Here is a 26451-nt window from a genome sequence, read left to right on the forward strand (position 1 = left end):
TTATATTGTTGCTCTCACCGTCTTTGAATGAGGTAGTCTTCCAGTATGTCCAAGCAGCGCACCATCTGGGAAAAGATAAGCACCCTGTGGCCACCAGCCTTCAGTTTTGGCAGCAGCTTGTCAATCAGTACTAGCTTGCCAGCAGCCTGGATCATTGCCTGGAGCTGAAAATCTGGAGAGTCGGCATTGTGTGTTTCTTTAAACTCTTCCAAAATTTTCTCTTCAGCACCTGCAAAGATTGGACAGCAATACATGAACACTGCAAAGGGTTTTATTAATAAACAATGAGCTTGCCTTCAATACCCTATAGAAACTGCAGGAATGTTTTAAGCACTATATGAATAAACATTTATAAAAAAATAAACATTTATAAAAAATATTAAGCTGAAATTTAAGGCAAACACATACACAAATGCAGCATAAATAAAAAAGTAACTCTGAGAATTCATTCTTTTTTTTCCCTCTTTTAAACAACAGTAAACTCTTTCCCAAATAAATAAATAGAATTATTCATCACAATTATTAAATTGTGATGACAAAATTTAAGGAAAAAATTGAGAGAAAAAATTTAAAAAACGTACATTATTTCAACTGATTAAATGATTTTTTGGTCCTTTTTAAAATGCAACATGAAAGAAAAAAAATCTATTTCTACAGGAAAATACAAGGAATACAAATACATGCCAGTGACTCCAAAACCAGCCTTAAATACACACATGACCAGAATCTGATCCTTCCATTATTAATTATAGAATCAAAATCCAAACAATGAAAAAATTAATTGGGGGAAAGCAGCTCTGAAATTATTAGTTTATCTTCTATTTAGCTTTTTTGTCACTGAATGTATTTTTTGTGTTCAGTTTGATAAAGCTATCCAATGTATATATTCTTTCCAGGGTTAGTCAAAAGTTCTTTCTTGCCACTCAATTTCCCTATGAATAATATGCACAGCAGAATCTATTTCCTTGTTCTGCTCACTATCACAAGACCAAGTTCAAGCTTTCCCTTCAACCTCTCCTATGCTTTTCTTGCATTTTTTATGTCATTTCTACAAGCAGTGGACAGTTTCAAGAATTATCAGATTGCTATTCTTGGCTATGTAAAAGGTTTAAGAACCTTCATTCTAAGCTTATTTCACATCCAAATAAACTCTTTTTTGGAACGATCTTTTTCAGTCCCTCTGCCCCCTTTTTTTTTTTAAACAAAATGTAGTTTATAAAGTATTTCTAGTTTGTACAATATTCAGCTTCAATTCTTCTTTTGAATAGCACAAGGAAAGCTGGGAGGGCTGGGGGAGGGGGGAAGGACAGCTTACTGCCAAGGCTTCTGCTGAGCATCTCTCTCTCATATCCCAGTTCTAAGTAGATGCCTGTAAACAAACACAGAAACGCACCCTCCCCGTGTGATCGCTGGTTCAGTGCCTGCTGTAATGCGGTGCCTTAACTAGATACCACCCTGAGCAGGCTGACTGACAGCTGGGTGCTACTCCACACACTTGCATTATTCGCTTTTACAGAACTTGACGGACTCTGTGTGACCAAATTTGAAGATAGTTCTACATTCCCGGATTTTCCTTACTGGGATTCCCTGTTCCAAGCAGTACTCTGGTCCTCGTGGTTTGCACATAAGAAAAATAAGCCCATATGAAAATCGTGTAATCAGACACTCAAAGTCCCCTTCAATTTTATCACTTCCCATCTTGTAAAATGGGCAAAAAATATCCAATTCTGTACTGAACTTTAGCAGTTTCAGGATACAGTAGGCTGTCAAGTAGTTCATACACAGTAACTTCAATGACCTTTCCTAGTTGCATCAATTATTTCTTATTCAACTGTGATATCCAAATTTAAGTTTTACTACTAGGAAGCAAACCAATATGCAAACACAGCACCTGCAAAAGCAAACCACCTAAGCCAAGCACACCACAACAAGCCCCCAAACTGTTCTAATGAACAGTAAATTTACAGCAAGACCGACATCCAAACCACACCATGACCTCCAAAAACCTGCTCTTTGAATAACTCTGTCCTAGCTAAACCCTGTAAATGGCCATCCTGTCTTTTTAATTTCTACTTCAATTGCAAGTAAGTCACATACACCGAGTATCTTGTTACCCAAAAGATACTTGATGCAGTACCTGTGGGTCTGCAACAATAGTTCCTATCCTGGCTGATTTTTAGCAGGGGATGAAAGGAATGTATATAAATGTGTATTTGAGTTTGGTCCATTAGGGAAATCAAATCCCCACTTCCATTCCTAATTAGGAGAGGCTTCCAGGGCTCAAGAGAGCAAAACAAACAGAGTAAGGAACCCTTCCAGTGTTCAACACCGTAAAAGATGTCTAAGTACAGAAGCATTCCCCACTGCTGGCTCTTGGAGACAGAGAAAGAGGAATGATGTTGGGAATGGTTGCTATGGAGAAAATAAGGAGTCCAGCTCTAAGCAAAATGACAGACAGTGCTTTGCCCAAGTTGGTTGGAGGATACACAAAATGTAGTAACTACCTCTAGAAGTCTACTCACAGTCTCAGTAGACCACAGAACACATCTCTCAATCAAAAAAACAAACAAAAAGCCACTCTGCATTCAACTCCTACCCTACTACTTCCATCACATAACCTTAACTGAAGAATATAAAGAAGACTTGCTTGCAATTCTTATGCAAAACAAAACATACAGTGTTCTACTTGGATATTCAAATACACATGCAATACTGCTTGCTCACAAAACCTGCAAACTTCTAAGAAAATAAGAAAGATTCAGTGAAACTTTTAAAAAACCATGTAAGTCTCAAGAACAGAACTTGCTACTGCAACAAATCATTCATCAGAACATTATGCAATGGTAAGTACTAGCACAGCAAAACCTCTTAAGAGAACTACGATAAACTTGTGTCATCACACTAAGTACAAAGACATTGATTATCGGTCAACAAAATAAAACCTTGGGTTCATACAACTATAGGATGTATTTTCTGTCCTAGAACTACAAAGGATATATTTGTTTAGTTCCATCTCCATGCTAATAATAGTTGATTTATTTCTTTTTCCCCTCAAATCTGAAGGCTCAACCCACCTGCTGTGTTGCTGAGTGAGACCAAGCAAGTCCAAAGGTTCAAAAATCACAAAAATGTTACAAAAGTAAATGCATTCAAGAAACAAACCCACCCCCTTTTATTAGGGTAAAGATACAGTCATAAAAAAATATTTGCAATTTTTCAAATAACCACCTGGACTTCAGCAGTCCCTAAATGACATTAAATGATACAAGCCTTCTGAGGAAAAAAGATCACTGCTGTATGCAATTCTGCAAGCACTACTCATGAGCTCCATTTGACAAAACAAAGTAGAAGCAAAATACTCAGTTTATTTCTTTTAGCAAACAAGAACTAAGGAAAAATAATGGCAAGGTTAAAACTATCTAAATGCTAAGAAGCATCAAGTTCAGAAGCTCATAACTTGAACATCCTGAATTATTTTCTGATAAAGTCATTCATATAATGGATTAATGTAAAACAAACAAATAAAAAAATCAACAAAGAATCCCCAACAAACTCTGCACCAGAACCACAAGGCAAATACTTTACTCTATGCTCGTATGAGTTTAGAAATTGAGCAGCTACCAGCATGGTTGAGTTGAAGCACTTTGGGGTAACTCCGTGTCATGTCTTTGAAATAATTACTTTTGCAGGAAAAAAACCTAGATGTAATTTCATGAATCAGTTTAAGATTCCCCCACACACACACTGAAACAAAAAATGTCAAGGACAAAAACTTAAGTACTGCAATATGGAAGTAATACAATTAAAAAAACTGCAATCGCATATGGCTCTCAAGCAAAACAGTCTTCCATCATAAAGCTTATAACCAGCATTAAACCAAACATAGCATAAACCATACACAGTAAGGAAGAAGAGTTGGGAAACATGAAATTAGTAGAACGCAATCCTGTACAGAGGCTTGTGTTACAACTTCAAAGGGAAGAACTGACCAACACGTGCAAGTTTAGCATACTTCAGACAGCTATAGCTTCTAGGTTCATCATCTGGTTGGTCATTGGAACAGGCTCCCCAGAGAAGTGGTCACAGCACCGCAAGTCAGAGTTCAGGCATCATCTGGATGACACTAAGCCATATGATTTAATTTTACATAGTCCTGTAAGAAGTAGGGAGTTGGACTCAATAAGCCCTATGGGTTCAACTTAAAATATTCTGTGTTTCCATAATACTTGCCAAGGGTAATCCTGATCTAAAACCAATAGCATCATACTGAAAACCAATCTTTAAAACCTAAGATGACATTCATATTAATCTTTTTCTTACTACCAGTTGTATTAAGAAAATGAACTGATAACATGTAGCTATAAAAGGAGGTCTGATCATGATTTCTTACCCTGCAACTTTTATTCAGAATTTTTAAATCACTACCTAATAATGTTCTACATCAAGAAATTAAGGAGCAGCTAACTACAACTCTGAATAAAAAGTTTGCCATATTCATGCCAGCATCCAACAACCTGCACAATAACTGAAGTCTTGTTTGTCAGAAGTAACAAAAAGAAAACTTGATAATATCAGCACTAACTTTATAAGGGCTAGGAAGCCGTGGAAAAAAGCACAGATGTCTGCAAAAGCAGTGCTGTCCTGGCTAGCACATATCCGTACCTATGAAACCTAAAAGGTTATCTCACTTTTCTACTTAAAACACATGAATAAACAAAAAGACACACTAGAATAGAATTTGTACCTACTGAATATCCTTAAAAACAATTTTCAAATGAGGAGAAAAATAGGAGGCCTACCATTAATAAGGTATGGATGATTGCAGCATTTTCTTAGTTCCATCATAGTGTTTAAAAGATTAGGTACATTTGCCTGACCTCCACCCTTGGAAAGAAATGTGAAATTCTTTTCAAGAATAGCACGATAGTATTTCTTCTGAATATTTGTCAGCTCAACTTCAATGATAGTTTCCTCTTTGGGGGCCAGGTTCTTTTCTACATCCTCCTTGAGACGTCTCAGCATCATCGGCTTCAAAATAGCTTGGAGTTTTTGCACCTGGAAAACAGATGTTTAATAAATAACTGAATTAAAACTGCAAGGCTTCAAATATTCATTTTTCAATTTCCTTAATTCTAAAATCCTTCTTTCCTACCTCAAATCCCAAGTAGAGACCATTTGTAACAAATCTTTCATCAGTGGCCTAGAGATTGAGTTCTCCTCATTAACTCAGTGTCATACACACTTCTAAAGTCAATGTTTAGTGCGTAGTCCTTCTGTTTGGTGATGTCTTTTATGAAAAAGACCTCAGAACTATCTTTCTAGACAAGGACAGTACTGCACACAAGCCATGCAGAGAAAACCCTGTGTACAGCTATATAAGCAAATCTGACTGTAAGATCAACTTTTGCGGTTCACTTCTAATCACTAAACAGTGTTTAATGCTATTTTCCCCCTTTAGAGATCTGCTTCTAATTATCTTCTTATTTCCCTAGTTTTGACATCCACTTAAGCAGAAAACTATTTAGGCCTGGTCTAAAAATGAAAACATTTTATCTTTAAGATTGATAATTTTTAGTGCCTCCAGGTTTTGTGGCATATACTTTAAGATATATCCTAAAGAGTGGAAGGGGAAAAGAAAAAAATGTCCATTTTCCTTAAAAAAAAAAGAAAAAAAAGCTAACTTTCTTAAAATTTTTGTGAATTCCCTTACATAAAAAGTTTAAATGTATTCCATACTAAAAAAAAAAAAAAAAAAGACGGGCATTTAGGTTGTCTCTCAAAGTACAAACCACCTCATTGCTGAACAGCTAATAATTCTCCCTGAAACTGGTCATCATCTCCTGATCATCATGAACAAAAGACACTTTCTCCTGAATTCACATCATTCCCTTAGTAATAAGGCAACTTCAGGAGAAAAAAGATAGATTAGTATGGTAGGATGAACAGTTAAAAAAAACACATGAAATAGAATTGCAAGGAATGGAGGAGAAACCCCAAATCATTAGCACATAATCTGTACCATCACTTGGAAGATAAATCCAATTCCAAAACATCTAATTGTGTGTCTGTCAACAGAGAAGGAAGTTCTTCTAGAACTTGTTGGGCCAAGCAATCCAGGCTATAAATCCGTTCATGACCAACAGCACTACTTTAGTAATAGCTCCATGTATGGCTTCAAAAGCTTCCAGTCACTTTGAGGCTGGCCAGACAAAAGCTACATTGAGAATTTGGATATATTAACTCCAGTTCAGACACTGTAATGACAGGACTACATGGCTTCTGGATCAGAGCTGGCTCACATTCAATCAGGTAAGGGTCCGTTCTGACTAGCATGCAATAGCCTGCACCATCTGTGGAAACATATCCTATGATTTTGACAGGAGGTAAGGGGCTGGGGGAAGAGCTATTTTGTAATTTAGGCTACTACCTATGGAAGAGTTGCTCTCAAAGGAAGTCAACAAATTCAAGCAGACAAAAGTTAAGAGATATCAGAAATCAAATTTTCAGACAAAGAGTACCCAAAATTTTCAGACAAACTGCACCCAAAAATGCATGCAGTTTTTGTCATAGGTTGCAAACGGCCAAATGAAGATGCCATGTTTCAGTTAACTGCTAATGTTTAGGTGATTTGACTTTTTAAGAAAAAGGTCATACATACAAGGAAACATTTTACATTTCAAATATAAAACATGCTGCACTGTATATTGATTTAAGTATCTCTTATAGGACAGCTTGAGAAATCTGTTTCTGAGTCGAAAAAACCCCTTCCTCCATTTGCTTAACTGAGTTTCAAGTATGTTCCTGTTCACACAGAAGTCACTGAGAAAACTCTCAGATGTTAATTCCACAGAAGTTACAGAGGACAATACCCTCAATGATGCTGATACTTAAGGAAGAATGTCAACTGACAAGTTAATTCTCTTAGGAGTATTTTCATCCAGTAAGCACTACAAGACACACAACCACTATTTTTAAACACTACATTTTAACAGAGGGAGGTAACTTTTAGTCAAAAAGCAAAAAACTTAAAAAATGAAAACAAACAAAAAACCAGGGATAAACCCACTGTGGTCTTCCAATAAGCAAATAAGTATTATTTGTAAAAACAAGTAATGAAGTTCAGAGGTAATAAGATGGATAAATTCACAATATCTAAACAGAAAAGTAAGTGTGCAAGGTAAGTTTACCTGCTCTTCAGTTTTAAGATCCCCAAATTCTTGCATGAATGTGGTTTCTGATGGGAAGCGACCTGGTTCCAAGAAGTGAAGTAAGCTGAATAGCTCTTCTACAGTATTTTGCAAAGGGGTTCCAGTAAGCAGCACTTTATGCTCCTGAAAGAGTTAAGAAATAGTTGCCTAGGAATTCATCTCAATTAATTTTCAATGGAAAAATACACAAAATTACTTCCTCTCATCACCATATGTCTGTCTTATCTTTGCTTCCTTTCCCCTCCCCCAGCTACTCACACAAAACTCTTTTCAAGACATTTCTAACTGGTACTCTGGCCTCCCTTCAGCTATAGCTCAGAAGAATGCTTCACTATTTAAGCACCTTCAAAAGTCCTCCAAGACACAAGAAAAGATTTCACTGATCCAGACCGCCCCAGGTCTGTCACAAGTACAATGAACTTTAAATGGCAAAATTACAGTTGAACTTATACCATCACTTCCAGTAAAAATCCATCCATTTATCACACGTCCAATAGACCTCAGTGCTTTAATCTCCTCAGAGCAGGCATTAAGTTTCTAACACAGTAAACCTGAAGCAGAGTTCTTCTGTTCTACTAAATGTTACAGAGCATGAGATGGGCAGAGACCAGTAACAGTTGCATATTGCTTTAGAGGAGGAGCCCAGAGAGCTTGAGCAACTAGCCAACAGCCTAACATGAATTTAGTAGTATAACAAGAACCAACGTGAGAAGCCCCATATCTCTATCTATTGCCACTACTATAACTTCAGCTTTCCTCTAATAGTAACAGTAATAAGGACAATAAATTGTATACAGCATTTTTACAAACTTAGTTATTAACTTAGCATGACTATGTTCTCCTCACATTTTAAAAGAATCTTCTGACCACAAAAAAAAAATTATTGTGTCCTTTAAATGGTAAATACCTTTACACTATCTTATTTTTCTCTATGTACTTAATACATCTATTTTGTATCCATAATATGTAATTATGTAACATCAGAAGCAAACTTACTTAGTCACTCTGAAAGAACATCCTTATGGCCACACAACAAATTAACATTAGAGCTGCTATTAATGCAGAGCAGTTTAACTCTCATGGCTGAATTTGGTCTCCTGACCACATTATACTTTTAAATAAATGTCTGTGTGAAGAAGTGACTATGGGTTAAGTCACATGAAAGGAGAGAAAGGAATGAACAAATTTATCTTGATTCTCTTAACAGAATCCACATAATTCTAAGTCTAAATCAATGAAAAAACTTATTAAGCACCAGCACTCCAAAACTGAAGGTATGTATATGCTTCCAGGCATTTTACAGACTTTCTCATCTGCATTCTTTCACCTCACTCTTCTTAACACTTGATGATTTACTTCAGAAGAAAACCTTTTGTTTTACTTCTAGTTTAAATCATAAATCAGAAATTATAAAAATAGAGATGTTCACACTGACCAGGTCCATCATCTTGAGTCCTTCCAAAAGCTTACAGTTCCTGTTTTTCAGCCTGTGGGCCTCATCAATGACCACGCAACGCCATGGAATGTTACGCAGCTCTGGGCAGTCGGTCAAGATCATTTCAAATGTTGTGATAATGGCATGGAACTTGTAGGACCCCTTTATCACACGACCCTAAAAAGAGGAGCAAACATTAAAAGTAAACTCCCTGGCAAAGAAAGGAAGTAATTTGTTTCATCTTCAAAATTTGTTGTTTAAAAATATAGAACAGTACAATGAGTAAATTTTTAATTTTCATTACTGCTGACTAAGACAGGGAATACAAATGCAAAAGTTTGTTGCTGGTTTCATGATAGGTGTTTTTAATTCTGTAAAAAGGCCCACAGAACCACTGCATACTCATTACAATGAAGTTATACAAGTATTTCAGTTGTAATTCACATGGATTATGCTAATGCCTTGAGGCATTAATGTATTGCTGCAATATTCAAATAAGATTTTCAAACTTTGTCAAGAGAATTCCTTTTTCTTTAAAATCAAAAGTATGTGAAGGTCCTCCCAAACAATTCAAATAGGGTAGAAGTGCACTAAGGCTTCCTTTTTATTTGAATACTGTGCTCTCCAGTAATTTTTTCCTAGTGGACACTTGGTATTCAAAACATTTATAACTCATAGAACAGACTGGGCTGGAAGGGACCTTAAAGATAATCTAGTCCTAAACTCCCTGCCATGAGCCCCGAAACTTTCTACTTGATCAGTTTGCTCTAAGCTCCGTCCAACATAGCCTTGAACAATTCCAGGGATGGGGCATTTACAACAACTCTAGTAAACAGCTTTGAAAGAAGCAAATATCTGAACTCTTAAATGGAGATTGCATACAATTCCATAATATTTTTGTATATCTGTGTTAACCAAAGTTTCACAGGATAATTAACTTGATGTCTGGTACCATATTCACTATCATTCATTAAGAGTCTTATTTTCAGCGCTGATACAAAGAGTCTTTACAAAAACTCCAGCCTGAATAAACTTAACTCATGAACATGAAATGAGCGTCTTTCTGATACTGTGCTATGCTTCTTCCCAACGCTGTTCAAAGAAAAATGCAATTTGGTATCTCCAGTGTCACTGGGTCTGTGCAGAAAAACTGTCTCTCTAAGGACTGGCTTTACACAAGTTCAAAGCCATTCTATGTTTTCAAAGCAGGACTCTGTCAGAGGTTGTATATTGAATACATTTCAAAAGAAAAAGATATTTTACAGTAAGGTGACCATTTCTTCCTTTAGACCTGTGCAAGACTGTATCCTTTTGTAAGTGACCTGCATATAATCCTCTCCAAACCTTAGAGATCAGAACTGGCTACTGATTCAGTAAAATGATTGGAAACCTGATATCCTGAACTGAGCATTAAATCTGCCTTCTCACATCAAGAACATTTCAGAAGGAGTGATGACCTGCTCAACAACGCTTTCTCATGGCATAGTCCAGAAACATTTATCTTCTTAGGGACAAAAAGAAGTTGCTACTTAGCAAACAACAGATGAAGATATACTAAGTGGGCAGCTTTGAAAGCCAGCAAATTGAAATGCTGTAACCTTTTCATAAGCCAAGTAAACTTCATCACAAGTCAACTTTTTCACAGGGCTCTGTCATTAGATCCATTTGGCGTATATAATTTTCCTGATCTTAAAACAGAACTCCTTCTAAGAGGCAGAACACTTCAGAAAAGCAAATGTTTTATTTGATATTCCACCCAGGGAAGGCTCCCTAAGAGGACTTTTCAGGTTTATTACTCAAGAATACCAGAACAGACTTCTCTATGAGAATCTCACAAGCAGAATGTCTCTGGTAATACCATATCCTTACTGTTGAAGTCATACCACTGCAGAAACTTATTTTGTCCTCAACAACTCTCTAGCCATGACAACTTGACTCTGAAAAACCACACTGCTGCAGATGGGTAGGTGCTTTATATGCATGCTGTCTCCTGTTATAGCCCTTCAAAGCCACTCAGACTTTCTCAATGTTCAGTTGTCTTTTTGAGAAACAGCTCAGCTTGAGAGGCTTCTTTTCACGTTAAGACCTAAAAAGCCAAAGATGCTGATGTCTTGGTTGATGTGTTCGGCAAGGGAACTAGAAATGAAACTGCCAAATCCTGTCTTCTTTCTCTCCCTTCTTGTCTCCCATCATACACCCAACAACGATACTTTAGAGAACACCAGATTGAACACTACATGGGGACTATTTTGTCAGAATACGAAGAGACTTTTTTCCCCCCATAATTCTGTTTCTACCATGCATTTCACAGCTAACACCATCTTAAAAGAATGGAACATAGAAGGTGACACATCTAAGCTAGCTGCCACCAAAAGGATGAGTTCACTCCCTTTCTCCTTTATCTGCAAACGTAGCAATTGTCTGAATCTCCTCTTAAGCCAGTTCAGGGAGCAAAGCTAGCAGAAAATGATTCATTTTCTCATTGCCATGAGTGCTTTGTCATTACTCGCTATGGGGTTAAATGACTGCCACGCTCACTGCAAGAGGTAAGTTAAGAATATGGCAACAGGGAGACCAAACTTTCTGCAGCATCTTGCTGTAAATCCTTTTAGTTGCCTTTAGATCAACAAAACAATATTGCCAAAATAACACTAAGAATCTGCACAGTAAGTGGGATTTTTCTGATGACATTCCTTCAGGTTTCATGCTAGGTAACTGCTGTATCCTAAGGGGAAGAACACGCTGAGAACAAGCACCACTTAAATAACAAACAAACATGATTTTTAACACAGGAAACATTTCAGTAGAGACGGTATTTGTATAAATCCAAATTTTTATAATATCAATCTCTGCTAAGAAATAATTTTAAAAAATTATTTCAATTCCAGTTCAGTTGTATACTACACATCTAGGTAAGAATCTAAATGTGATAATTATTGTAAGGAATATCATAGAATCACAGAATGGCCTCGGTTGAGACCTTATAGATCATTAGATCATCTAGTTCCAAGCCCCCTGCTGTGGACAGGAACATCTTTCACTAAACTGGGTTGCTGAGTTCCATCCAACCTGGTCTTGAACACTTCCAGGGATGGGGCATCTACAACTTCTCCGCACCATTAGACCTCAGCATAGCAACTGTTATTCAACTAAATCTTTAACAACCAGGTATATGATTTTGATTTTAAAGTTTTTTTATAAATTACCAAGACCAAACCGATGTAACATCTTACCAATATAAATTGCTTTGCATTTTTCTACTATATTTAAGTACGTGATTCTATTTCTGTTTGTCCTAGTGGCATGTCAAGTTGTGCCACAGTCATCAACTTCAAAAGAGTTTATCAGTTCTTTCCCTGTAAAAGCATATTTTATATATTGCAAAGACCCTCATAGCTTTGCTCTAAGACTCCAGTTTTTCAACGCTCTTTTCGAGGACAGGAAGTGAGAGCTAAGCAGGACTACCCACCACATTACTGACAAAGAGAAGAATGCTGTAATTTCTCTCACCCTTATTAAAGATTTGTTTCCTCCTACACACGAGTCCTTTTCACCACAGTCTCACAGTATGAACTCATATTTAACTAGTTGTGTGCCATGGTACAAAAGAATCTGCATTTGTCTTACAGCTTCCCAGAGCCGAGCTCTCTGCCTACAGTAAGAATCTTCATTCCTTGCCCACAAGGATAGCCCTATATTTAGCTATTCTGAGTATTGTTAGCGTGAATCCCATTTATTAAGTAACACAGCTTATTCTGTACGCGTGAACTGTCCTAATTATTTACCACTCTCGCCCATCTTTGCATCATTTGAAAACTTCACCAGTAATGATTTTATGTTTTCTTTCAGGTCATTGATAAAAGTGTTACATAGCTCATGGACACAAACCAATCCCTGAAGAACTATGCTGGAAATGCAAATCATTTCTCATTTACAATTACATCAAGACATATCAGTTAGTCAGTTTTAAATCCACTTAATGTGTGCCATATTGATTTTATATCCTTCTAGTTTATTAATCAAAATATCCAGTGGCATAAAATCAAATGCTTTACGGAAAATCTAAATGTATGAATTCACCACTATCATTTCTTTAAGCTCAGTTGAAAATAATACTCCACAATATATCAAATCAGGTTGAACTTCCACTCTTTATTTTTCCTTTTAAGTGAAGAGGATTATATGTTTTGCAATATTGTTCAATGTACGCACATTATTTTCCCCCAAGTCTGTTTACTCTGGGCAAAGCCATACACTTAAGAGTAGAAGTCTGTTGCTCTTCTTAGTTTCTGTTTTCCAAACAATTTTTTGTTTCTACCCTTAATCTTTTCTGTACCTGCTTTCCTTCACTCATATGACCTATTCAACCTGAGCACAGTAACACAGACTCAAAATATATTCTGACTTACAAAATTTGATAAAGAAGTATCAACAAGTCTAATTTCTGGAAGCAGGTCTTTCCTGGAATGGTAGGCAAAGATTGATTTTTAACTTTAGTTCCAATTAAAGTAGTTTCTCCATTAAGAATCTTTTCTGCCAGCTCTCCTCAGGAATGCATAGTAACAAAAACCTTTTGTGAAACAATGAAGCTCTAAGCAAGAGCTGCACCATCCCTTGGTGCCCCTCTATTTTCAGCTGATCTACTGGTTGCTATTAAAAAGCACTCTCCTTATTAGTACACGTATCCTCTTTATTAGCTAAAACCTAATATATCAGTACTGCAAAACTAATTGATGCTTAAATTAATAAACAACAGGTTAAAGCATATACAAAAAAGAGAAGAAGAAAAATCATGAAAGAGTTTTTACCTGTGGATCTTTGAAATACATTTCATACAATTGAATGGTCCGTCGACTTGCTTGACTCCCATGATACACAACCACATTTAACTCTGTCCAGGTGCGGAACTCCCTTTCCCAGTTGGGAATTGTGGACAATGGTGCAATAACCAAGAAAGGACCGTGGATTCCTTTCAAATATATCTCATAGAGAAACGTAATGGACTGGATAGTCTTTCCCAACCCCATTTCATCTGCTAAAATGCAGTTTCGTCTGAAAACAATAGTAAGAACAATCTGAATTATTTATTCCTAACTTAAAACAGAAAATCAGTAAGAAGATAGCCTGTATAAACCAGATAGTTCTAAAATGGCAAGCTTACACTAAAAAGACATCATAATCTTTTTGTATTTTAAACAAATATATGATTTGTGATGCAATAAGCATGGATATATCCCTTCTATGTACTTCTCAAGTTCACAACAGGAAGGAAGGGGCAGCAGGGGTATGTATGAACCCAAAGCATTTGCCACAAGAATCTATCTGAAATATTCATATTCCACCCAAATTAGTTTGTATATGACTCCCACAGCAAAAAATGAGACATGTAAATGATTCTAAAAGCTCAATTTAGATGATTACTTTAAAAGGTTATCATTTCAAATAAGCTATAAAACTTTTCCAAAGCAGGGTTCAGCAGTAAGCAATGTTTTACGTACCTGTTGTACCAATTGAAAAGAAGCCAGTTTACTCCCTCCAACTGGTATTCCCTGAGTTTGTTATTGTTTTTATACTCCCTGGAACTCTCCGATTTCTTCCAGTCATCGGCAGGAGGTCTCTCCTGTTTCAAATACAGCAAATCCCATTAGTGGTTTCTAAAAGACCACATTACTTTACTATTTTCAAATAAAATCCTCTATATGGAGCCAATTCTTACCACACGCTCCATTTCTGGCTCCCTAGACATCAGTTTCTCAAATTCTTCGATCTTAGCTTGGTCGATGTCTTGCTTGAGCTCCCAAGTGCTGTCTTCATAAGGAAGCGAACACCATTTCACCAGATAATGCGTTACAGGCTTTGTTAAGACAAAAATAATATTACATCACAATATAGAAAGAATAAAAGCGTAACCATTTTTACAGGAGATCTGCAGGCCAGATAAAATTCAAAAGCTTTACCAGACCTGAATCAGCCAAAAGGATAAGCAAACAGCAGGTTGACACCTTGACAACCTAACGAAGCAAGATTAGAATGTGGGGAATGCATGTTTTTCACTAAAAGGAGCACACTACATTTGAAATCACTAAGGTTAGACTAAAATTTAGAAGTAAAACAACATTAATTTTTCAACCCTTACAAGTTCTATGATTTACTACATATTGGAAAAAGTCAACAGTTATCTTTCATCAGTGTCATCAAAAACTTCCCAGCAGGCAACTCAACCACTGCCATTCACTGACAGAGAAATATGGAAACACTGGCACAGCCAGTGAAGCTTTCTATTCTCCCAGAACCAAGAAGGAATCTCCTGGAAGAAAAAATGATCTTGTTCTGCTGAACAAGTCATTAAAAATGAAGAAACAGTGAATTCATGAATTCTTCCCCAACAGGTAGTCCAAACCATGTCTAAACCATGTCTATGACACTTAGTTAAGACTCTTATCTTGCAACTGTCATTTAAATTCTGCATTATATGCATGAATATCATACTCCTACTGTATCAAGTACCACTCCTTTATTGTTGTTGTTTGGTTGTTTTGTGGTGGATTTTGTTTGAAACACAGGTAAGTTTGGAAGAAACTTGGAAGAAATTCCAAACAAGAAGTTTGGAATTTTCACTTAACCCCCTTTATTTTAGGGAAACTGCTGTATCAGTCAATGTTTTCTCAAACATGTTCCTATTTTCTACACATATATACTGTGGTAGCTTCTGCAAGTGTTTATTATATAATCACATTTCTAAACAATAAATCCTAAACACAATGTCTATATGACTACAGATGCACTAAAAATTTTGTTTACCTCTCCATTATCATCTGTGCTACGTGAAAAATCCATGATTCGATCAACTTCCACATAATCTGGATTAAAAAGCTCATCATCAATCTGTTCAAGGAGAGAGGCAAAAATATAAAAGATATCTCTATTAGCCCTTCCTGAGAGGAAAAATGATTATATATTTCACCAGGCAATAATATTTTGGGTCACGGTGACACAGAATTTATATTTGGCAAACTTCAACATGTTAATTGAAATGCTACAATTCAGCAAGATCATTCCCCGTGAGGGAATCAGACTTCTCAGACTTTGTTAACTGGGCCTCTTAATTACTGTGTGAAACCTTTTACTGTGAGAGAATGTTTAAGAATATTTTAAATGAAGTGTGAAATTACAATTCACTAATGAGCAATCGAAAAGGCTTATGGCATGCAATGCATTTAGCATTCTTGAAAACTACAGCTTGCAATAAAGAAATTAGAGCCTTGTACACTAAGTGCCTTTGGATTATTTTAACTACAGGAATTGTCTAACAGCTTTATAAGCAAGATTTGAAGATTATTATTTCAAAAACAGAGAAAAGACAATGCATGCATACACAGTTTCTCCAAAAATCATAATTTGTTTTGTTCTTTCTTATCCCTTCAACAACTTATGAGATACTCTTGCATACTAAAGCACTGTGTTTAATTTTACATTTTTAAGATCCCCTCCAACAGAAGAGACAGACAAAAAGACTAAAGACTATGTACATTTTAAAAGCCTTTTTTAAAGCAAGAACAGATTCCAAGTATTTACAATAACTTGTGATCCACTTGGAAATGGATAAAAAAAGAATATACAAATAATTCCAGGCACCTTCACTGAGAACAAATGAAAGTTTTCAATTTGCAACAGGTTTTGTTTGGCTTGAGTGATATATAGTAAAATAAATATAAATAAATAAATACAGTAGTTGATGAAGCTGATTTTTTTTTCTTCAAAGACAGCATTTTACTGAAAGGTAAGCTTTCAGAGACACAAATCAGCAGTTCTTGTCTTTTATTGACAGGACCCCTGCCACATTACTGCTTATGGCTCTAAGTGAAATTAAATTGATGATAAAAAGCTTAGAATCCCTAGTGAGCAGCAGTCCATAACACAGAAAAATGGGATGCATTTTTTCTGGCATAATCAGCTCTCGAGAAAAGAGACATGGTACTGATTCAGTCATGCTTACAAAGCAAGCAACTGGCCACTCACTTTAAAAATAACCCAAAAAACCCACTAGAGGAAAAAGTATACACTCAGGATAGATCACTTGAGTTTCATAAACTTGGAAGACTTGTATCCAGAATGGTTCTGCTTTTTACCACAATAAATGCTACTGATATATCACACAGTTATTCAAAATGTTCTGCTTGTATACAGAACAAGAACTCATAAGAATATTCCTTAAAATACCCAAAAGAAATAAACAAATCGTACTTCTGAAAGGAATTTGTTCTGGCCCTGTTTCGCCTTAAACCGCTTAATCTTCTGCTGAATTCTCTTGTCTTTATCCAGCTCTTCCACAGATGCCCACTGACAGTGAAGGTAAGAACTAGAAGATGAAACAGAAAAATCTTACTCAAAACACTGCTTCCATTGCAATCCTTGTGTATCCCCCTAGTATAACTACATCTTTCCAGCACATTGTAGTGCTGTGCTTGGAAAACTGGACACTATCTTCTTTATCATACAGGTTATTAACAAATCATCATTACTGAAAGTAATTATACTTACTAATAGAGAAACCTGTCAGGAAATAGAAACAACTCCCACTCAAAATTTAAATATATACCATCTACATTTAGTGTTTGGCACAAAGCTAGGATGACTTTTATTGGGTATACTTAAAATATAAATACTATACAAGACACTTATCATAAATGTCACTATTTAGCAATATATTCTAGCAAAGAGCAGGGTTTTTAGAAGTTAATAAAAGTAGGGAAATATTTTAAGTACTAACATCCCATACAATTTTTGTGAGAACAGTATTGTAATTAGAAGTTGCTTATGAGTCAATTGCAGTTTTAACACTGACAGAAAGAAAAGAAAACCCCTTGTAAATGCAGCTCCATGGTAATAATTCCTCTTTAAGAAAACAGAGTAAGGAAAAGTATCTCTGCCAAACTGACTTCTCCCACTCTATAAATTTAGAGTCTGTCAAAAGCTCTATTGCTAAGACATGAATAGTTAATACAAAAATTACACATCTATGTAATAGAACTAAACAACTACAATTAAGCAATTAAACATCATGCAATAAACAATATAGTGCAAAAGGTACAAAATGACAACATCTTTAAAGTGAAGACAACTATATGCAGTTAGCTGCAAGAAACTCACTTTCAGCAGATTTCTGTCTCTCAGATAGAAAATCTGGTAAAATTAAACAAGATACACTATTTTTTCTACAAGAAAAGTGAGCTCATCCAGCTCTGAAGTATTTTGTTTTAAATACTGATTGCATTGCAGTTTCAGAGTCCCGAAGTGAAACAACACGCTGCTCTCGCCACTCTAACATCCTTCTTATGGAGGGACCACGATTGATTGGAATATTGAAATCCATCTCCTTTGTTTGTTATCTTAGACATTTTGTTGAACACAAATCTTGTTTTTGAAACAACATCAAGGGTTATTTTTGAGTAGTTTGCACAAGTGTTACTCTACAGTTGCAATTAGACCTACACAGCTACGTAGCTATGAGTTCATGAATCTGCATGCATAACAAGCCTTAGAGCTTTTAATAGCAGAGCAACTTTACCCTATGGATTTAATTTTGCAGAGAACACAAATTAAAACAACACTATCAAACCCAGTACTACCAATGCAAGATATTTCCCTGTTTATTTGTCACTGTTTTGGATTAAACATTAGATATGCTTAAAGTTCAATTGTAACTGCTATATCAATTACAAAACCAGTTTTTGGAAACTATTTGGAAGTTACATGAATTTAAAGATAGCAATCAAACTTATAACTTTACTTACAAGTTTTTGTACTTTACATAGAATTCCTCTATTTCTACCTCCTCTCCGTTCTCCATCTATAAGAAAAGAAATGTTAAACATGAATTAAACCTCTAAACAGCCCAATTTATAAATGATTAAAAGCTATCTGAAATATGGCATAAGGTCCCCACATAGATACACATGAGGAGGTGTAGGAAAAGGTTTGTGGGGGAGGACCTGGGTGAGGAGTTTCCTCCAGCTGCTTACCCAAGTACATACTGCACTGCTTACTACAACTTCCAAGACATGAATCATTTGAACTCCTCCCTAACCACATGCAGCTTCATTCACAACCTCACCCCAAATCTGGCTTTCTGCCAAACCCACAGTGTTAAGTAGAAGCCAAGTGTACCATTTTCTCAGGCAGCAGCCAATTAGCAACTGCACTCCTGAATGCCATATGTATTATTTTTGGCTGGCTCATGGCAACTTTACATTGTGGGTTTTGTAATGTTTTAAAAAAGAGTTTTAAAAGGGGTTTATTCCTCCATATAGTTAATAACTCCAAACAAGAAGCCATATAAAACTAAACCTTATACCTCTGCTAGAATTTTAGTGCATCAGTGTTCATGGCTTTAGTTTTACTCAATGGTGCAATTAAATTCACTCAGGCAAGATGTCTCACATACAGAGCAGCCAAATTAAATTAACACCCAAAAACTACATTTAAAGCAAGGTTAAAATTGTGATATAAACCAGCAAAACCAAGGGCATTCAGTGCTAAGGGTTGAGACTATCCTTAACTCATCCCTAGTGCCAAAGTATTGCATAACATATGGCATGTAATACTTTGCTGAATTACTCCTGAACCCAGCCATAGGACAAACTAAGGACAGTGCACCAGGCACACATTTAGAATTCAGTTGATGTCACAACATTAACGGTTTGTGTTTACTAATGAACTTTGGAACAATTTTAAATAGAAGAGCATTTTCTGTTTTACATACTTTATCAGGCACAACAACATCTGTAATAAATATTGTATGCAGCACTAAATAGACAAAACTGTTGACTGCTGTGTAAGTCAACACTCTTTGTATTTATATACACACATTTTAAAAAGAGAGAGAGAAAAAAAATATATATACACAAGAGAGACTACACTAAAACTTGAATTCTCTCCTTCTAGTTGTTGGCTAGATGTTACCTCCACAGCAGTGCGGTTAAGGAACAACAGTAGCAACTGCATTAAACTGTTCTAGTACAGTAAAGTTCATTCATTTCTAGTCCCTGATTCACATAGTATTTCTTTGCATCCGGACCAGCAAGGGATTTTATCAATTTAGCATTTATATCACCCCAGCACAGTCTGCTTGTGTTCCTTCCTAGAGAGAGGAGCAACACCAGACTTCAACTATATCTCCCTAAAGAAAAGGAAGAAGATAAGGTATTCCTGGTACTACTTCTTGATCTTCTTGAATCCTCTGTCAAATAAGATAAACTGTCCAAACTATCAACAGTCCCTAAACACAGGGAAGAAACTTCTGTCATTTACAAAGACACTGCCAAAGGAAGGAATCTGAAGACCATCAAGATTCTTCTTTAAACAAAAAAATTAAAAGAGTCTTTCTCAAGAAGGTATTCATATTGAGAGATCAAAACTGCTTTGAAAAAAGAAGCATTAATAAATGAAGATCACATTATCTGGAACTTATTCACTGCCCTGAGGCAAAATTGGTTTTTAAGAAGTCAACTCTAATTTTTAGACATTAAATTCTTTTATTTTCTAAAATGTATTGCGACCAAGTCTCTTTGACTAGTGTTAAAATCAGAATCCTCTGAGATTCATCAATCTTACAATGACAACATGGTTAAACACCTTTACATAGAGGTTTCATATTAGCCAATTTAACTCCCCTCAACAGTATTTCAGTCAAGCATATTTTCTGTCAGCTGCCAACTTAATAACAATAATTTACAATGTAGATCTTGATAAATCCTGTAACCCTCACAAGTAAAACACTTTTGTATTGTCTAACAGGCAATAACTGGTCTATGTTATTATATGTTCTATGAGAGTGCTTCAAAGATTCATTTAAGTAAAAGGTATTTCAGAAAAAAATGTTCTTAAAATCTTAGTCTGCCATTCAACATTTATGCCCTCCTCCAAAAATCTAATCAAGTTCCAACTGCCAGCCCTCAAGTAGGAGTTAACAGTGCATCAGTTTTGGATATATGAGACAGCAGCTTATGACCCCGACGCCACTGCCCAACTCCCACTACATGTTCATTTACATTAACAGGTAAAAAGGTGAGATAGAACATTTATGCAAAATTCTCCCAAAACTGATTACAGAGACATCCTCAAATAACACATGGTAGACTTGGCCAACACAGGACACTTCAAATATCACTGCCAGCTGTGACCAGAATTGACAATATGATCCACAGTCTCTGCAGATAATTGAGTAAATAAATGATCCCTTCCTTCAAGGAATGCAAAGCAACACATAAGAAACAATCACCTCAATTGATACACAACACTAGACTGTAAACTTATCAGTTTGAGGAAGAGATGTAGGTGTTGTACACATTTCAATTAGATCTAATTCTCACATACACTGGTAGGCAAAAAGACACATTCAGATGTGTAACATGCAGGTATAATGTTGTACAAACTCCACATCTTTCCATAATAGGTGCTATTTGTGCTGGATACCATATTCAGCTCTAGACATTTCTTTTCGAAGTTAAGAAGCAGAAATTCAAAGGGGACTGTATAAAAATTTTCAACATACAAACTTATGACATTAGGTTTGGAAAGACAATGTTACATATACTTAATGCTTTCTGCAAGAGGAAACTGTATTCAAGGGAATTTAACACTCCATGTTAAGGACAACAGGGGAAAACACTGTCTTTTATACTTCAAACGTGAACTAATTTCTACCTTTTACTCTGTATCTTTCAAAAAATGGCTGTAAGTAGAGTGTTGCATCCTATCTGGTAACTTCACAACCAGACTAAGACTATTTCTGAGAAAGCCAGTATGATTTTACGATAAGAATTCTGCTCCAAAAGCACAGTCATGATCTAATGTCCTTTACTTGAACACAACATCTTTGTTACAATCTAATCCACTGAAAGGTTTCCTAGTGAAGCCTTTCCTCATGTTTATTTTATGCACTGGTCCCGATCGCAGCAATTTTACTTTGATTAGTAATCTAACAACCAGGGTTTTGATGACGTTAGTAAGAGTGTAAAAGACCTTTAATAAAAGCACAGTTGGATACTTCAGATGTTAAATATTAACATCCTGAAATCCTTTTTTTTTTTTTTTTGGATTTTGGAGAAGTGGGCTGGGGAGAAGAGCAGGGAAAGAAGAGACACCCCTCAAACCTGCAAATACAATCCATAAAAAACATTAAAGAAAAAGCTCAATATAGAGCTTGCCTCCAGCAGAGCTTGCAATCAAAGACATGTAGGCAGCAGACCAACCACTTCCCACAAACTGCAGCAAAATACACACTCCCCATGAGTAATCACACCTTTGTTTGCAGGGGAGAGGAAGAAGACAAGAATAATTGGTGAAAAACAGCTTCCAATGTAAAGACATTTATGAAAAGACCACATTCTCCTCTCTTGCCTAGTAGACCATCAGGACAACTAATTAATCAGTTTATATTACCTGCAAAATAAGCCTATGATTTGAAACATAAAATATAGCTCTAGACTTAGGGGAAAAAAAAAAAAGAAGCCCTAGAAGTTTTATGGTATGCAAGGTGCATAAACAAGTCAGACTGAATCACAGCCAGTCATGACATTGCATGACTCTAGGTTTACAAAGCTGTTAATGATGTTAGGACAGTAGTAATAAAACTGAACACACAACCCCCAGGTCAAAAAAACAATCCAAACCAATATAAAAAACAAACCACCACAACACTGAAAAAAAAATCCATTAATAAAGGTCATTTTCCTTTCTCCAGTTTGAAAATTAACACTGAGGAAAAGAAATAGTTGGTTAACTGAGATAAATGTGAGTACTATATCTGTGTAAGTCAGACAATTTTCTGTCCAACGATAGTACAAGTCAGAGAATTAGCTACACAAGAGTCTACAAAATATAACCATGCCCTTTTTGGAACAAGTTCTTTTTCTATCTCCTACTCAGAGTTTTAAACTATTGGAAGTGCAAAGGCCAGTCAAGTTGAGAAGCAGACTAGAAAAATCCATAAGCAAAATAAGAACGTAATTAGCAACCAAGGCAGAATTAAAAGAGAACCTCACTGAACTTGAGTGTTTCTTTCCCCACCTTAGCATACTGACAAGAAGATATAAATCTATACATCTATGTTAGATATACATCTAACATACTTGATCACAGGTAAATCTGGTTTTAGCTGTTAAGCACATCCACTATCAAAAGATGCAAAAATTACAGGCAAGGGTAGAAATAGCAGAAACCTGGTATATTTGCAAAAATCAATTTTTTCATCCAAGAAAATGCAAGAAATGAGTCGAAGATTAAACAATCTGTTTTGTGTATGTCCATCCAAAAGCATACTATCTAAATACACTTTCAGGGAACACCCTGTATTCAGCAGAACAGTTTTTCAATTTAGAATATCTGAGGTATTTTAAGAACTCAACAGGGGCTTTAGCAGAAATATGCTTAGCCTATTTAAAAATATGGGGGGAAAGGAGTTTGTTTTACCTTTTTCTTCACTGAACGGCTACTCATGATTTTCTCCACAACAGGACCTTCAGCATCAGCAGATTCCTACATCATAAATACCATACAAGAGTTATGGGAGTGCATCTTTGTTACTTAAAGACTCTCCTAAAACAATACATGCTTTCAGCACCATACATAGTCTAAATATCAGATGATGTTCAGAAACTCCAGTTGGCTGTGTAAGCAGCCACAGGATCGCTATCAAAACTGCCTGCAATTCTCTATTACATTAATTCACTAATACAACAGGAGGCAAACCTACAAAATTCTCTTTCTGATAAGACACAATTAACAATGGAGATCACATGTAATATTTCACAAGGCTTAACAAATTGCCAAATGAAATACCAAAGAACATGTATATATTCTCCAGTAGGTCATCAGTTAAATGAAGTAGTTCTTTGGAAAAGCACTACAAAACAATGAGATGGTTACAACAGTCATTCCTACAGTATTACCCCTCATCTTATTCAAACTATTTTATCCATCATTTACATTGCACGGAGAATAAAGTGTACCCTGCTGGGTACTACAAGGCAGTAATTTCATAAAGGAGTTCTTATGGTGCCTAGCAGCAGGGGACAAGCTTGAGTGGTTTATTAAAGTCACAGAAGCCAGACCACTGAATTCACAGAAGTAAATTCAAGATTCCTAGCAGCACAGTTTAGGTTTCCTTTAGGTAGAGACCATTAATTTCAAAGAACTTAGCTTGAACTTTCAAGCTACATATCATCAGCTTGAAAACAAAGCTGTGCATTGATATATTCTTTAAGAATGTAAAAAAATAATGCCTTCTGGCATACTTTGACAATCATGTCTGAAAATCATCCAGGGAAAGGGTCCATATTTGAACTTTCAATGCTGCAGTTACAGCCACCTTTCCAATCTGTTCATATCTGACCTGTTGCTCTGACTGAGAAGTATTTGAAGGAGAGTCTCTTCCAGCAGCATCAGCATCATCAGCCTCCTCATCTGAAATCTTGAACTCCAGGTCTTCTGTGTAACGCTTCCTCTTCACCTGCCTACTGGAGCGTCGCTTCTGAATAGAAAGCATTAATATTTTTCATGAGAAACAAAACTGATGAGCAGCAGAACAACTGAGAATACTTCTTTGTGTTTCTCAAATACACTAGTGTGTAGTAAATGCTATAATTTTTACAGCACCATGGTAGAAATACTACACTCAGGATACTACTATTCTGAACTCCTGCCTGTTAGCTGTTCTTAAACTTTGTAAGCGAAAAAAGGACAACAAAATCCCAAAACAAACGGACCCAACCATAAGCAAAAATCTACTTTATGCTAGTTCTGAGTTGGAAAGTGGGTTCCCCCCCGCCTTGTTTTTAACATTACTAAAACCACGTTAGAAACTGGAAAGCCTATCTCAGAAAGCAGTTAAAACCCAAGAAGTTGCACCTCTCCATTCACATCTTTGACAAACTTTGACAGATGGTCAATGCAGGAACCAAACACCACCTTTCCACAGCACAACCCACAGTGTTGCTAAGCAGTGACAACACAGTTTCTTGCTCTCCCCATCCACCCAGTTGTACCAGGATTATCTTGTAGGGGAAACACAATGAAATATGATTTCCTCACTCCACTGACCCAGCAGTGTTCAGAAAGGCATCCTGCTGCACAGCATGGGAAAAGACCCCAAACTAATAGAGGAGAATGAAAAACTTGAACCACCCCAAACTGCAAACATGATTTCTGTGTTCCCACACTCTCGTCACCAGGATGAGAGAAAGCTTCAGCAAAGCTGCACAAAACAATCTGTAAAATACACAAGCATGCATTTGACAGAATTTGCAACTTGATGCTTAGTTGCTGGGCATAATTTTCTACAAAAATAAAATTAAAATCCCACAGTCTGCATCATGTTATATTATTTTGAAAAGCTGAGAGCACATGCCGTTAAAGGAAACTGTCAACTGAGCATCAAGTATCTCAGTGGACTAATATATTTATTTAAAAAATATGTTTAATATCAATTGTTAATAAAACACCTTTATGAATTGCTACACTACTGTCTCAGCTACCACACATCTTCACTGGTACATGCAAAAGCTTATGCAGCTTGTTTAACAGACCTATGCACTTGAGTCTCTCAATATATATGGATAAAAATCTAATATTTACATTTAGATAGTCAGTCATGTTTTTTGAAGTACGACTTTTTAAAGCATCTGATGCACTTCACAAAATTAGAAATTCTTTCTTTAACTGAAAATGAAAATTTTGAGCAAAGGTTAAGCTTACATCATCCTTTTAAACAATGGTGATGTGGCTTCTACCTTGAACACAGTAACTTAAGGGGGTTTCCACAAAACTGTAACAATATTTTTATACTTTAAAATAGACACCGCTTGACAAATTTGCATCTTCATTTACATAATCACTGATGGGAAAATACCAATTTTCTTCTGGCTGTGTAGGTAAGTCTTACCATTATTTTTGGTGCCAAAAATCTCTTTTCCCATTTCCCTAATAGAAAGAATGCCTAAAATATTATGGTAGTTCTTTATTTGAATTTTATTGACTTGATGAACTTCCTGTTTCCTCTTACATTCATATGAAGTTTTGCAATTGATACGCATTACTGTCAGAAACTGTGCATGCATTTACCATTTATCTTTAATTCATTAACTGATCTATAGGTAGAAAGAAGTAATAGGCTTGTTAATTGAATATAAAAAGTTTGCATGGTAATGCACAAAGGCAAGTATTTTTGCTTCTTAAATATAACAATGCATCTCTTTGTGCATTACTATATAATATCTTTAGAGAAGGTTCAGGATTTAACACTGAAAACACAACTGTGTTTTAGACAACTGTGTAACATCAATTTCAATTGGGAAATGCATAACAAGCTTATTAATTCTAACTGTCCTAGCACATATCTTTGAAACCCTTCCCCAGGTTTATGCAAAGAAACGTGGGTGCAGTATACCATGCACTGTATGAGAAAGTCTTAAGAAAAAGTTACCTGAATTACTTTATTACATTTAATTAAAAAGTGATGCAAATACTCTATCAGTTCTATTAAAAAAAAAAAAAGTCCAAAGTTTATCACTAATTGAGTTTCAAAAAGAGAAATTTTTTGTTCCACTTCACTGAAAACAAGTAAACCATGCACAGATGTTGAATTGTAAACAGAGAGATTTGTGGCACAGGACAGAAAACTTAATTCTTCAAATATTTTAACGTCTGCATGGTATAACAACTTTTCTAATTCAGAATACAGGGCTTGAATGAATCAGAAATAAACACTCTTCTGCTGCTGCTGCTTTTAACTAGAGTATACTAGATTGC

General features: G+C 35.9%; 1 protein-coding gene across 1 annotated transcript in view; it reads right to left on the reverse strand.

Annotated features, from left to right (window-relative positions):
* Nucleotides 1-26451, reverse strand: part of CHD7 (chromodomain helicase DNA binding protein 7) — a 129625-nt gene that overhangs the window by 20327 nt on the left and 82847 nt on the right. Inside the window, 12 exon segments of the mRNA XM_050328930.1 lie at nucleotides 19-229; nucleotides 4800-5055; nucleotides 7188-7331; nucleotides 8644-8820; nucleotides 13452-13695; nucleotides 14142-14263; nucleotides 14360-14497; nucleotides 15445-15528; nucleotides 16888-17002; nucleotides 18438-18493; nucleotides 23116-23181; nucleotides 24038-24175. Of these exon segments, the coding sequence (XP_050184887.1) occupies nucleotides 19-229; nucleotides 4800-5055; nucleotides 7188-7331; nucleotides 8644-8820; nucleotides 13452-13695; nucleotides 14142-14263; nucleotides 14360-14497; nucleotides 15445-15528; nucleotides 16888-17002; nucleotides 18438-18493; nucleotides 23116-23181; nucleotides 24038-24175 (1751 nt within the window).

The sequence above is a fragment of the Myiozetetes cayanensis genome, unplaced genomic scaffold (genome assembly GCF_022539395.1).
Source record: "Myiozetetes cayanensis isolate MyiCay16 unplaced genomic scaffold, myiCay2020 scf1, whole genome shotgun sequence".
Taxonomy (NCBI): Eukaryota; Metazoa; Chordata; class Aves; order Passeriformes; family Tyrannidae; genus Myiozetetes; species Myiozetetes cayanensis.